General features: G+C 42.7%; 1 protein-coding gene across 17 annotated transcripts in view; it reads right to left on the bottom strand.

Moving 5' to 3' along the window:
• Positions 1-1,576: 1,576 nt before the first annotated feature.
• CSNK1G3 (casein kinase 1 gamma 3) overlaps positions 1,577-14,673 on the bottom strand; it is a 135,045-nt gene continuing 121,948 nt past the window's right edge. For all 17 annotated transcript variants that reach the window (XR_010602278.1, XR_010602277.1, XR_010602276.1 and 14 more), the window contains one exon: positions 1,577-4,020. Coding sequence is in view for 13 of the 17 variants with exons in the window: in XM_005305157.5 (XP_005305214.1) it covers positions 3,966-4,020 (55 nt within the window). In the remaining 4 variants the exon portion in view is untranslated. The remainder of the gene's footprint in view (positions 4,021-14,673) is intronic.

Raw genomic sequence — 14,673 nt, 5'->3', positions numbered from 1 at the left:
AACACAGATCCGGAGACTACAGAACCTGAACCACCAAAAAAGAAAATCAACTTTCTGCTGGTGGCAGCTGACTCAGGCTGGGTCTACACTACCCGCCTGAATCGGCAGGTAGAAATCGACCTCTCGGGGATTGATTTATGGGACGCGACAATCGATCCCCTAATCGACGCTCTTACTCCACCAGCGGAGGTGGGAGTAAGCGCCGTCGACGGGAAGCCGCAGAGGTCGATTTTGCCACCGTCCCTACAGTGGGGTAAGTCGGCTGCGATACGTCGAATTCAGCTACGCTATTCGCGTAGCTGAATTTGCGTATCTTAAATCGACCCCCCCCCTGTAGTGTAGATGTAGCCTCAGATGATGAAAATGAACATGCGTCAGTCGGCTCGTTGGATCGTTATCAAGCAGAACCCATCATCAGCCTGGACACGTCTTGTGGAATGGTGGTTGAAGCATGAAGGGACATATGAATCTTTAGGGCATTTGGCATGTAAATATCTTGTGATGCTGGCTACAACAGTGCCATGCGAACGCCTGTTCTCATTTTCAGGTAATATTGTAAACAAGAAGTGGGCAACATTATCTCCTGCAAATGTAAATAAACTTGTTTATCTGAGCGATTGGCTGAACAAGAAGTAGGACTGATTGGACTTGTAGGGTCTAAAGTTTTACACTGTTTTATTTTTGAATGCAGGGTTTTTTGGTACATAATTCTACATTTGTAAGTTAAATTTTCATGAGAAAGAGTTGCACTACAGTACTTGCAATAGGGGAATTGAAAAATACTATTTCTTTTGTTTTTTACAGTGCAAATATTAGTAATAAAAATAAATATAAAGTGAGCACTGTACACTTTGTATTCTGTGTTATAATTAAAATCAATATATTTGAAAATGTAGAAAACATCCAAAAATATTTAAATAAATGGTATTCTATTATTGCTTAACAGCGCGATTAATCACAATTATTTTTTTTAATAGTTTGACAGCCCTAATTAAAATTCAAGTCCTTGCTCGACAGCACACAGATGCTGAAGTGTCTCGATGAAACGGTTAAGTTTTTTTTTCAGTCGGGGCAACATAGGCAAACCAATGTATTTTTTCCCCGTATCTCATATTTGGAAACTGCAGAGCTATTTTTCTTAAATGTTTAAAATTTTTAAAAGATTTCACCCGAGACAAGCACCTCGCATGAAAAATGTCAACCTGAACAGTTAAAGTTTGGAGAAGTTATAAGCAACTGAAATCATGATATTATATAGGAAAGTATTAGGCAATCAACTCCACAAGAATATTTTTCTTAAAATTATATGCTAGACACTGTGGCAAATACCCTATTGCAACCATGGGCAGCTCCCAAAGAATGAATACCACATCACCAAGCAGATTCCTATCAGGCTTATGTACTTCCATCCATTTGCTGTCAAATGCATCATCAGGCTGCCATTTTTAGTGACTTTCTTTTACAAGAGCAATGCTTTGGGAGTCCAAATAGATTGATTATAACTGCTTGGGAGGCCCCAGACTAATGACTTCCACCATTATAAACCAACACTGTCGGAAAGGGGGGAAAAGACAAGTTAAAAAAAAACTACCTTTATTTTTTTTTTTCCTTCTTCAGTTACATAATTTTAAACAGGGATTTCATTTTTCTGACATTCAGAAAATGTTGACTTCATTAGTTTAGAAGGGAAAAAGCATACAAACGCAAAACATTGTTGGCTTAACCTGAACATACCTGCTTTAATTATTATTGACCAGTGTGTGTTGCCAGAAGGAAATGTTCCTCGGCATTAAAACAGAGCACTTAAAAATATTGCTAAAAAGCAAAATGTCTGGATACTGGTCTTTGCAGCAAATAAACAGATTTTATAATTTTTTTATATTTAAGTCCATAATTGGATTAATATACACATCTTGTGTGTAAGGAGTTCAAATCATATAAACACTGTACAGGCCAAACACCCCTTGAGAATTAAACTAAACTGTAGGATAAGAAATACAATACTGCATGTATTTACAAATATTATGGAGTGACAAATTTGGTCAAATACTGCAAAGACAGACAGGATTTCACATTAGAATGGTCAAGTCAACCTACTTCTTCAGCTCAAATCAAAATAAAAGAACATTATGTAACTGTCCATAAGTTTAAGACAATCAGTAATACAAACAGATTGAGTGGAAACTGTTGACCCAGTTATACAGTATATACTTTTGTAGGCCAAGTTCAGGTTTTTAAAACAAAAATTTAACAAGATCATTAACAGCAACAGTGACAATGACCAGATTACACATTTTTGTGTTCATGTGAGCACATCATTCATCAAAACAATGCACTGCAGTTTTGGCAGGTAAGAAAAAATAAATTATAAAATACAACTAAAATCCCTGTAAATGCAATAATGAATTCAAAGGTGTGCACTTATCTAGTTTAATACACATTTTGAATGTTACCACAAAACAGATTAAAAAATAAATAAGTATGCCAGAAGGCATATGTTGACAGAAAAAAAAAATTACAAGTTAGCTCTTGGAGGCTTTTTAAAAAATTGTGAGAATTAATCTGAGTTTTGGTCAACAAGTATGTCTAGCCACTTCCGTCCTTTTATTCCATCTCTCCAAGTACTTGCAGCTAAATATGACAAAAGCACACCTCTGTCATTATGGCTTTAAAAGAAGCAGACTTGAAAAAATGGAATGGGCTGCCTTTTCTACAGAACAGCTGGTTTATAGATATTGCAGGCACTTCAAAGGACTGTGGGGGAAAGTACCTGATCCATCCTTTCCCTAATATCTTACATCAGTTGCAATATTACACAGAAAGTTAAGAAGGTTCCAGAAAACTACAGCGAAGTTTTAGGTACTACAGTCTAGTACACAGAGAAGGCAGTATAAGTTCAACCCATTTCCATTGCCCTTTTTTTTTTAAATTAAATCAATGAGTAAAATAATTTACCAACAAGATCTAACAGTTACATGGCACATCCAAATTTTCAGTTTAAGGAGGATGTTGCCATTCAGCAGTAGCCTTCATGGGAACTGTAGGCTTTAATTCCCATTCCACTTTAAGCAGATTCACATTTATTTCCTCTTAGTGTATTTTATAACTCTTAAATATCTTCTCTCTTTTGAAAGTATTTCATCTTCCTGTCTAATGTAACCAGAAGCACAACTTACATTATACAAACATTTGTATTTTTGTACAAGCATTGTTGCCATTTCTACTATACTGCAACTCCATTAGAGGCACAACAAAAGCACATTTTCAAACCCAGATTCTACTGATGATATCTTTTTGTTCATTAGCAACTACAGCATAGACCATTGCCATCAGCAGAATCCATCTAGCTTCTTCCTCAGGATCTCCAGGTAGTGACTGTACCATATCATGGAGAGGATTTAATGCTAATACAATACAATTTGGGACTGCAGTACCATCAGTAATACTGAACAATCAACGCAGATGTCACAGACAATAAGAAATCTTAAGGTAAGACTTTTTATTATTTTTAAATGCTTGGGCAACTATATTTTTCTTCTTCATTATCCACTTGAAAAGACTGCTTTCAACATGCTGTTATAGAACTCATCAAAAACCAGATTTATGACATATCTGATCTTCAGCTAAGACACTGCTAATTGCTTTCTAGGACAGAAGAAATGCTTTTGAAATTTAGTTTTGCTGAAGATAGAGCAGTGTTCATTTGTACCATTTCACTGGTCCATTTACTGATGGTCAAAGAAGCACTCATGTTTCATAAAACTTTAAAGCTTCCAGAAGAGATGGATGAAAAACAAAATACAAATGAAGGACAACCAAACCAAAGCACGGAGGCATGACATTTTTGTTTAAGATGGAGTCTTTGAAAATAATTTGTGGTCACTACAGAAATGATTTTTTTGTTTTAATCACAAGACAGCAGATGAACAAGAAAGTAATTCCCCATGTTCTGCCTGCTTCCAGAGTCATTTGTGGCGTTGAATAGTTTTCCTTTTCCTTCGCTTGAAAAAACAACAGCACCTGCAAGTGTGATAGGAAATACGACATTTAACAAAAAAATGAAAGCACAAAAATAAATCATATCTAATGCCATACTTGTTTAATTTAAAATATGCAGTTAAAACGTCATAAAGTTATAAACCACTGCAAGGTACATACTAACCTCCATTGAGGGTGACTGATACATTACTGAAGCCAAAATTACAGCAGAATTATTTCTAACTCTTTTCACACTTTCTTTGGAGACAGTCAAGTAAGTTACATAATAGACAAGAGAGTTACTAATAAAAGTGACTATTATAGTTTCAGGCCAAGACAGAACAGTCGTAATGTTTCAGAGTTATAATAAAGCATTACGTATTGAGGATGAAAGGTGTATTTTTGGAAATAAAATTGTTTTGATCTCCTGTGTATTACTTTTCATTAAGTGCTAGTATGACAAACAGGAATGTAAATGTATTTTAAATATTTATATACTGAACCACTACACTAACATTCACTAATATTGCTGTTGCTGCCCAACATAATTTTAAAGGCACCCTTTAAGCACTTAGAGCTTGGGAAAGGACTTTTTTTTTTTTAAATGTCTCAAAACAATGTTTAACAATAATTTTAAAATTCACATTCTGATTCAGTGCTGTGAATAAACTTCATAAATGAAGAGGACAGGGGTATGAGAAGAGCAAACAAATACAGATGAACAAAAAAAGTGACAGAAAATAAAAAGCTAAAAAAGGAGTGACCGAAGACGCAGAAGAAAGAAAAACAGAAGAAAGGAGATAAGTTCTTTTAAAAATCAAAGACTAAACAAGAGAAAAAATACTGGGAGAAGACAACAAAAAAGAGGACCGAAGGAACAGACAGACAGAAGAAACTACACTTGTGGCATTTCCTTGCTATGTTAACATAAGCCTTGGCTACACTTGCATGTTATACTGCAATAAAGCCTGTAAGGGCTTGTCTTCACTACCCGCCTGGATCGGTGGGTAGAAATCGATCTCTCGGGAATCGAATTATCGCGTCTTGTCGGGACGCGACAATCGATCCCCGAATTGACGCGCGTACACTCCACCAGCCCAGGTAGAAGTAAGCGCCGTTGACGGGGGAGCTGCGGCGGTCGATTTGCCGCCGTCCTCACAGCGGAGTAAGTCGGATCGGATATGACGAATTCAGCTACGCTATTCGCGTAGCTGAATTTGCGTATCTTAAATCGATTCCCCCCCCACCCAGTGTAGACCTAGCCTAAGAGCGCTCTACCTTACTCCCCGTCCACACTGGCAAGGCACGTAGAGCACCCTGACTCCCTGGCTGGAGTGCTCCTGGTACTCCACCTCCCCAAGAGGATTAAAAGCTGTTGCGTACTGGGTGAGACACTTCAGTGCCAGTATAAATGAGAAGTAACGTTACAATGCTCTAATTGAGCTCCGGAAACGTCCCATAATCCCCTTAACTGAAGTGGCCTCTCTTGTCTTTGTTGTGAACTCGGGACGCAGAAGTGCCCTTTCAAAGCTCCGTTTCGGAGTGCCGGCTGCTTATCTGGTCTGAGAAAAAAACGAACAGCTAATGTTTGCTTTGAGTGAGTGACAGAGAGGCGGGAGGGCTCTGTTTCGGAGTGCCGGCTGCTCCGAGAAAAAAACCAAACAGCTAATGTTTGCTTTGAGTGAATGAGAGAGAGGCGGGGGAGGGAGGAGGGTCTGAACTTACAAGACAGAGTGCTGACACACTCTCAGCACCCCAAAACACACTCTCCCCCCAAACTCCCTGTCACACTCCACCCCACCACCCCCCATTTGAAAAGCATGTTGCAGCCACCTGAACGCTGGGATAGCTCCCCATAATGCACCGCTCCTAATGCAGCTGCAAGTGCTGCAAATGTGGCCACACCAGTGCACTTTAAGCTCTCAGTGTGGACAGACTAGAGCGCTTTCCCTAGTGCATTCTCCGAAGGCTGGTTTAACTTAAAGCGCTCTACAGCTGCAAGTGTAGCCAAGCCCCTAAAGGAATTTAGCCCTCTTTCTAAAACCCCAAGATAAAAGCTGCTTTGACTTTCTGGAGATCTGCTCTAAGGTTAAAATGAACAATGAAGAAAATATCCACACTATCTTTTTTATTTATTATAATTTCAGAAGTGAATGGGCAAACTTTATTTTAGAATATGGGATAGCTTGCCCAGGACAGGTTTGATGATTTGTTGGTAGTGCTCTGTACTACTGTGCTGCACACTAAGTAAGGATTGCTATCCACAGTGTCTCCTTCTCGAGGTGAGAAGTGCTGTGGAAGTGACATATTCTACAGCTACTGCACTTGAGAGGATTGGTGTGCTTTCAGTATCTCAGCAGTCCTTTAGCTCATCAAGCATCAGCATTAGTTATGTTCTAAAAGGAATCCTGCCTGCTTGGTTGAGATGTGGATTTTGAAAGGGAGAAAAATTAAGGGTCATTAGTATTCCAAGAGAGATGAGGAATCCATCCATAGTGAGAGAAGAGTGGGAGAGTCACTTTCTCAAAATATTATCCAAGGGCACTCTGTAGCTCAATTACGAACAGAACTAGGGGACAGACTCAACCAAAGCTGGTCAGAGTTACAAGACTTTCAGTAGAAAAAAACATTAGTTATTGATAATGAGGAAACCCACAATTAGAAGACCAAAAAGAATCTATATAGATTAAAGAATTCTTTTCAAGATATAGGTACCAGCAATATAATGTTATTTACATAGTCCTTATGAAAAAATAGAACATGGCAGATCTTGAAGAATAACAAATAAATGCACCTAAAATCTGTTCATAAATCCTTAGATTTTTTGGTCATCCATGTACGAATGGCCAAGCTATGACCACTACAGTTTGTGCTTAGGTTCTGAACCTGAAAGCACATCTGCAGAAATGGGTTCACTGCCAATTCCTCATTCACTGAATCTCTTTGCAAGCTTTCATTCACCATTCACTACTAGCTATCACACCTTTGGAGGCATGGCACAATCACTCATCAATGCACTGTTTGACAAAACACATGGAATAATACCAAGACGTTTAATCTTAGGGTTCTGGTGATATGCCACTTGGGCTCCTGCCTCAGTTTATGTTTCCAGCTCTCAGAAGGATTTAGCCTTGTATTATAGGTTCACTTAGGGCTTGTCTACACAAACATTTAGTTTGTGGCAAACTGGGGCGTGAATCTACCCCAGACTAGCCTGCCATGGCCTAACGGTCCATGTGGACCACGCTGAAGCGTGACCAGTTTGTTAATGTGCTCTGATCTATTGGTAAGGGGAAATAAATCCTTGAATCTTAATATGTATTAATAATGTTTTTTGTTGGAGGAACATAAATATACATTCCAAATCATTAAACTGCCTTGGAAGCTCCGATACTACTAATATACATGAACATCTAAAGTGTTGGAACTCTCAAAGCCTCTAATTTTAACAAATGTCATTTAAATATATCAAAATTTGTGTAAGAAAATGTAGACATCTATTTTAAAATCTCCCAACATAAAAGCTCTTATGGCAAGATTTAAAATAGAGCTAAATTTATACCTTAATTTACACCTTAACAGACCTAAACCCACCTTCACTCAATGACACTCCACCAAGAAGTAGATCATGTTAGAACGGGCAACCCATATACCACAAGAGAACCTACTTCAATACAGGAAAAAACCCTCTGAGTGTACACCCCTAGTTTTCACCTATCACTCCATACTGGAACGTATACAGGTTATCACTAAACAGTTACATCCCACATTTTATGGGGACCATATCCTGAAAGAAATCTTTCCTGAAACCTCTCTTCTGGCCTTCAAGCCTCCCTGCATCTTCCAGCTCCTCAGCAGAAGCAAGTTCCTCACAGACCAGTACACCAACTCAAAGCAACACCAGCCTCTCCCATAACACCAGATGCAAAGCAAAACCTGCAGACATATCTTCACTGATATGATGGTCAATAGCACAACACACCTTTCGAGATCCATGGGTCCTACACACAAGCCTATCACAACATGTGGGGTACTTCATCCAGTGCACCAAATGCCTCAACAACTACATGGATTGAAAACAGTCACTACACTCTCAAAAGAACTCACACAGAAAATAATAAACGACAAAAAAAATTCATATCACCCGTAGTTGAACACTTTTCAAGTCCTCTGTCTTCACCCTCAATGGAAACTTGCACAAACACAGCAAAAGATAACTCTGCTAGACACCAAAAATCATGGATTGAATAAAGACATTGGATTTATGGCTCACTACAAAATCTATAACCCACTAACCCTTCTTTGTCCTACGACTGTAGAGCTGTTATCCACACACTTTACCTTGAATGGATTCTTGCAAAATGTGTTAACTCGTCTCTTCCACCCTTAAATTTAGCTTCAGAGGGGTAGTCGTGTTACTCTGAATCTGTAAAAAGCAACAGAGGGTCCTGTGGCACCACAGGACCCTCTGTTGCTTTTTAAATTTAGCTGTGACATTCTGAGTACCTCTCCCAGACCTGAAGAGCTCTGTGTAAGCTCAAAAGCTTGTCTCTTTCACCAACAGAAGTTAGTCCAATAAAAGATATTAACTCACCCACCTTTTGTCTCTAAATGTATACAGACAGTTTATAACCCCTTGAAGAATACAATTTGTAACAAAAATCCTGCAGTGTTTAAATATGCTGTCACTAGAGGGCCTCACTATCAAACATACTATTTTATTGAATTGCTATAAAACAATTTTAATAGTGCACAAATTCTCTGTGCATTTAAGTGTTTGAAACACACAGCTACCACAACTTTAAGTATGCACACAAATATCTAAGGATGTTAAAAGTTACTATTATATTTAATAGGAAGGAAGGAATCCACAATCTGCAAGACATGTTCTCATGTACTAACAAATATTTTAGGCATTTAAAAATGTTTTCTATATGACAAAAGTTGATCATGTTTTCTAAACTTTTTGCTTGTGGGTGTAATAATTTTCATCTGTTGCATAAACAGTGATTATCCTACCTAAGGCTAGGTCTACACTACGGGTGGTTGGGGGGGGGGGGGGGGGAGGGTCAACCTAAGATACGCAACTTCAGCTACGTGAATAGCGTAGCTGAAGTTGCGTATTTTAGGTTGACTTACCTGGCTGTGAGGACGGCGGCAAGACAACCGCTGCCGTGCCGCCGTCGACTCCACTTCCGCCTCTTGCTGCGGTGGATTTCCGGAGTTGACGGCAGAGCGATCAGGGATCGATTTTATCGCGTCTTCACTAGACGCGATAAGTCGATCCCCAATAGATCGATTGCTACCCGCCGATCCGGCGGGTAGTGAAGAGGTGCCCTAAGGGAAAGCAACAGTTTAGTTTGTGAATCTAAAGAGGATTAACTATTACTGATTAACTCTGTGTGCGGACGTTCTTATTCCAGAATAAAAGTGCTTAATTCCAAATTAGCTTAATCCATTTTGGAATAAGAGTGTCCACAGATGGAGTTAACTTTTCCTAATTAAACAGGATTAACTATTCCCTGTATAGACAAGCCTTTATTCTTTCCCCCTTTGTTTACTGCCACTACTTCATCTTCTCTGACCTCAGAGTTCCACCTCACTTTAGTCTAGTGTATCCAAAGTGTTTATAGTCAAGAAATTTATCTACCTTATTGCTACAATAATATCACTGCGCTTCTCAAGTCTCTCATTGCTCAGTCTCCTTCCACTTCTCTCTCATGCCTATCTCCACCTTTAAAGTTTTTTGTTATTTTTCTCTTGCCTCTCACATAACCTTCACTCAGTTAATTCTACATTCTTTCTTGTTGCTTTTATCGCCTCCCTCCAAATCATGTTCTCGCTCATGCTGCTCCCTATACCTTGGACAACCTCCTACCTCCAGTGTACCAAGCAGCTTCACTCTCCTTTAATTTGCCTCTAAGATGCTGAAATATTAAACTTTCTCCTTTGGCTCTGACGCTACCACACTAGCCTCCACTCAGGTACTTCCCCACATACCACTCCTATTCTTATTCAGGATTTGATTATATTTTAATGAAGCCATCATAACAAATGATTTCCCCTGGTCTCCCTTTTTTAATATCACTCCAATTTCATTCATGTTTGATATTTGTATGCATTTTATCTGTTATTTAATATTCATATTACAATCATTCCAACTGACCCCATCAGGATTGGCACTTCACTGTGCTAGGCTCTGCACATACAAAGACCCTGTCCTGGAGGGCTTACAATTTCCAAAAATTAGTGGAACTGATCAACAACCGGAAGTTCCATTCCAGGGGAAAAAACGGTTACTAATCTTTTGTAACTGTTGTTCTTTAAAATGTGTTGCTCATGTCTATTACATTGTAGGTGTGTGTGCTCGCCACATGCACTGGTGCCAGAAGTTTTCCTCTCAGTGGTATCTGTAGGGGACCGGCTCTGGCGTCCTCTGGAGTGGCATGTGTATGCACCGCTATAAGGGGCGCTGCTGGCTCCCCCATTCCTTCTTGCTGGAACTCTGTCAGAGGGGAAGGAGGGTGGGTCATGGAATGGACATGAGCAACACATCTCGTAGAACAACAGTTACAAAATGTTAGTAACCTTTTTTTCTTCAAGTGATTGCTCATGACCATTCCATTGTAGGTGACTCCTAAGCAGTACATTTGGAGGCGGGTACAAGTTCATGGACATGTCTATTGCAACACAGCTCTACCAAAACCGGTGTCATCTCTGGCTTGCTCAGTGATGGCGTAATGTGTCGTGTGCGTGTACGCCGAAGACCATGACACAGTCCTGAAGATGTCCTGGATAGGGACATGTGCTAGGAAAGCAGCCGAAAACACCTGTGTCCTTGTCAAATAAGCCTTCACTATCAGTGGAGGCACAGCCCGTACTATCTCGTAGCAAGTACAGATGCAAGTGATGATCCAGGTCGAAATCCTCTGAGAGGACACAGGAAGGCCCTTCATCCTGTCAGCTACCGAAATAAAGAGCGGAGTCTGTGGAAGAGCTTGGTGCGCGCCAAGTAGAAAGCCAGTGCACGCCTGACATCTAGAGTATGCAGATGCCTCTCCTCGTTGGTTGTATGAGGCTTTGGATAGAACACCGGGAGGAAAATATCCTGATTGACATGGAAGTGCGACACCAACTTTGGCGGGAAGGTCGGATGGGGCTGCAGCTGATCTTTGTCCGTATAGAACACCGCGTACGAGCGCTCTGAAGTAAGGGCTCTAATCTCGGAGACTCGTCTCGCTGAGGTAATAGCTACAAGGAATGCAACCTTCCATGACAGGTGGGAAAGGGAACAAGAAGCCATAGGCTCAAAGGGCGGTCCTGTGAGCCTGGAGAGGACTAGGCTGAGGTCCCATTGGGGGACAAGGTCTCGGACTGGTGGAAAGTCTTTCACGGCCTTTCAGAAAGTCATCTCATGCAAGAATACTGATCTATCCTGGACGTGAGGGTGGAAGGCTAATATGGCCACCAAGTGAACCTTGATCGAAGAGAAGGCAAGGCTCTAGTGCTTTAAGTGAAGCAGGTAATCCATAATGGACTGCAGAGACAATTGGGTTGGTGAGATACTCCGCTCTGACACCCAGCAGGATAAAAAGCTTTGCCAGATAAGTTGCTCTGATGGAGGGCTTTCTGATCTCCAAGAGAACTTGCTGTACCTGACTAGAACAGATTTGTTCCTAAAATAAAAAAAATAAATTGGTGGAGATATCCTATCTCCTAGAACTGGAAGGGACCTTGAAAGGTCATCGAGTCCAGCCCCCTGCCTTCACTAGCAGGACCAAGTACTGATTTTTGCCCCAGACTCCTAAGTGGCCCCATCAAGGATTGAACTCACAACCCTGGGTTTAGCAGGCCAATGCTCAAACCACTGAGCTATCCCTCCTCCGGATTCAGCCATGCAGCATCCAAGCTGTGAGGTGGAGAGAGGTTCGGTTCGGGTGCAGGAGCTGACCATGATCCTGTGAGAGTAGGCCATGGGTCTGGGAAGTGGCCATGGGGCTGCTACAGCTGGGTTCATGAACATGCCGAACCAATGCTGGTGAAGTCATGCTGGGGCAATCATAATGACTTGTGCTTTGTCCCTCTTGATTTTTAAGAGGACTCTGCTGATGAGTGGAACTGGTGGGAAAGGGTACATCTCCTGGCCATGACGGGAGAAAGGCATCAGAAAATGAGCCTTTGCTGAGGCCTTGCAGAGAGCAGAACTGATGACACTTTCTGTTCTGTCTGGTGGTGAACCGGTCCACTCAGGGAGCTCCCCACTTCTGGAAGAGTGAAGGGACCACTCATGGTGAGAGAAGAAGGACCTGCTGAGACAATCTGCCAGCGTATTCCAGATGCCGGGGAGGTGCGAGGCTTACAGGTGGATTGTATGCTGAATGCAGAAGTCCCACAGACGGAGAGCCTCCTGGCACAGAGCCGACAAACTAGCTCCCCCTGCCTGTTGACATAGAACATGGAGGCTGTGTTGTCTGTCATCACCTGACCGGACAGTTGGGGAAGGAACACTCCGTAAGCCAGACTGATGGGTCTGAGAGCTCCCTGACTTTTATATGTAGTGCGAGCTCCTCTCGTGACCATAACCCCTGAGTCCACAGTGTACTGAGATCCACTTCCCAACCAAGATCGGACCATCTGAAATCAGATAGACTGTGGGTAGCGGACTCGGGAACGGCACACCTTCCAACACCAGAATTGTGTCGGAGCACCACTGCAGGGAGGTAAGTACCCACGGCGGGATCATGAGGCACTTGTCCAGGTGACACCTGGCCGGTGAGTAGACCGACGCCAGCCACATCTGGAGGGGACACAGGCTGAGTCTCGCATGCCGGACAATGTACGTGCATGCTGCCATGTATCCCCATAGTCTGAGACTGACCCAGGCAGTGGTGAGTGGATGGGCAGTGACGCTGGCAATCAGATCTGACATTACCTTGAACCTGGCCTCTGCAGGAATGCTCTGTCTTGGGTAAAGTCGAGTACCGCTCCGATAAACTATATCCTTTGGACTGGGACCAAGGTTGATTTTTGTTCATTTATCAACAGGCCTAGAGCTTGAGAAGTGGCTGGCAACGTCTCGATGCTGCACTGGACCTGGACCCTGGAGCACCCCTTGATGAGCCAGTTATCGATGTACAGGTAGATCTGGATACCCTGACATCTGACATAGGCCACCACCACCGACATGCACTTTGTAAACACCCTTGTCGCCATTGCTAGGCCTAAAAGGAGCACTGCAAATTGGTAGTGGGCGGTCCCAACTATGAAACTTAGGAATCGTCTGTGTCCGTGAAATATGGATATGTGAAAGTAAGTGTCTTTCATGTCGAGGGTGGAGTACCAGTCTCCCGGATCCAGGGAAGGAATGGAGGCGGCCAGGGAGACCATGCGGATCTTCAACTTCTTGAGATAATTGTTGAGGCTCCGCAGGTTGACTCCCCCCGCTTAGCCTTTGGGATAAAAACATAGCAGGATTAAAATCCTTTCCCCCTCAAGTGCAGAGGGACTTCGTAGAAGGCCCTGCATCTAGTGAGTGAGCAGATCCTCATGAGAAGGGTCCCTGAGGAGGGATGGGGAGAGAGGGCGGGAGGGGGCAATAGAAATAAACTAGAGGGTATCCCCCCTGCTGCTGTGCTGAGGACCCACTAATCCGATGTTATAGAGGCCCAGGCAGAGAGGAAGGAAGACAAGCGGTTGGAAAAAAGCAGGGGTGCTGAAAGGCCTCTGGCGTGGACGGCACCACCAGGTGCCAAGTACCTCTGCCGCTTCCCAGGGTAGCAGGCAGGTCTCAAAGGGGGCTTGACAGATCAACAAGTCTGGCCACCGTCTGGAGGGGAGGAGCTGCCCCATGCTGGCCTTTGCTTTCCTCCAGCCCTCTCCTTCCTTTTATGGGACACAGAAGAATGCCCTCTCCCGGCTTTTCTTTGCTTTTTAGCTGGTACCAGGGATTGGGATTGGTGCTGGTCAGAGGCTGGTGCCAGCGGTGCACTCTGTACCAATGCTGCAGTGTTTGGAGTGGAGTCCGATCTAGCCAGCTCTAAGGCGGGTGTGACGGCCGACTCCCTAAGGGAGCGCTCTAATTAGAATGTCCTGCTCCTTTCTGGTTCGCAGCTTGAAACTTTTACAAATGCGACACTCATCACTCACGTGGATCTCCCCCAAACACCTAGGCCAGTGATAGGGATCACTGACTGCCATAGGTTTTCTGCAGCGGTCACAAGGCTTGAAGCCCATGGATCGAGGCATGCCCCGTCCCTAGGCTAAGTCCCATGGGGGACTAACTAACTATTTCTAACTTATGCACTAAGGGAAATAATAAACTATACAAACTTTATAAGAACTACATATCTCCCCCGATATAACGCTGTCCTCGGGAGCCAAAAAATCTTACTGTGTTATAGGTGAAACCGCATTATATCGAACTTGCTTTGATCCACCAGAGCGCGCAGCCCCGCCCCCCCCAGAACGCTGCTTTACCGCGTTATATCCGAATTCGTGTTATATCAGGTCGCTTTATATCGGGGTAGAGGTGTATATACAAGAGATTCAAAACTAGGCACAGTTGAGAAGGAAAGAATGCCGAGGCAAGGAGACGTTCCAGTACCGTCACTGGTGCTAAGAAGTAACTGAGGGAGGGGGAGCTGGCGGTGTCCCTTATACCAGCGCATACACACGCTACTCCAGATGGAGCCCAAG

The sequence above is a fragment of the Chrysemys picta genome, chromosome 6 (genome assembly GCF_011386835.1).
Source record: "Chrysemys picta bellii isolate R12L10 chromosome 6, ASM1138683v2, whole genome shotgun sequence".
NCBI classification, from domain to species: Eukaryota; Metazoa; Chordata; order Testudines; family Emydidae; genus Chrysemys; species Chrysemys picta.
This window is presented reverse-complemented; position numbering and strand designations above follow the sequence as displayed.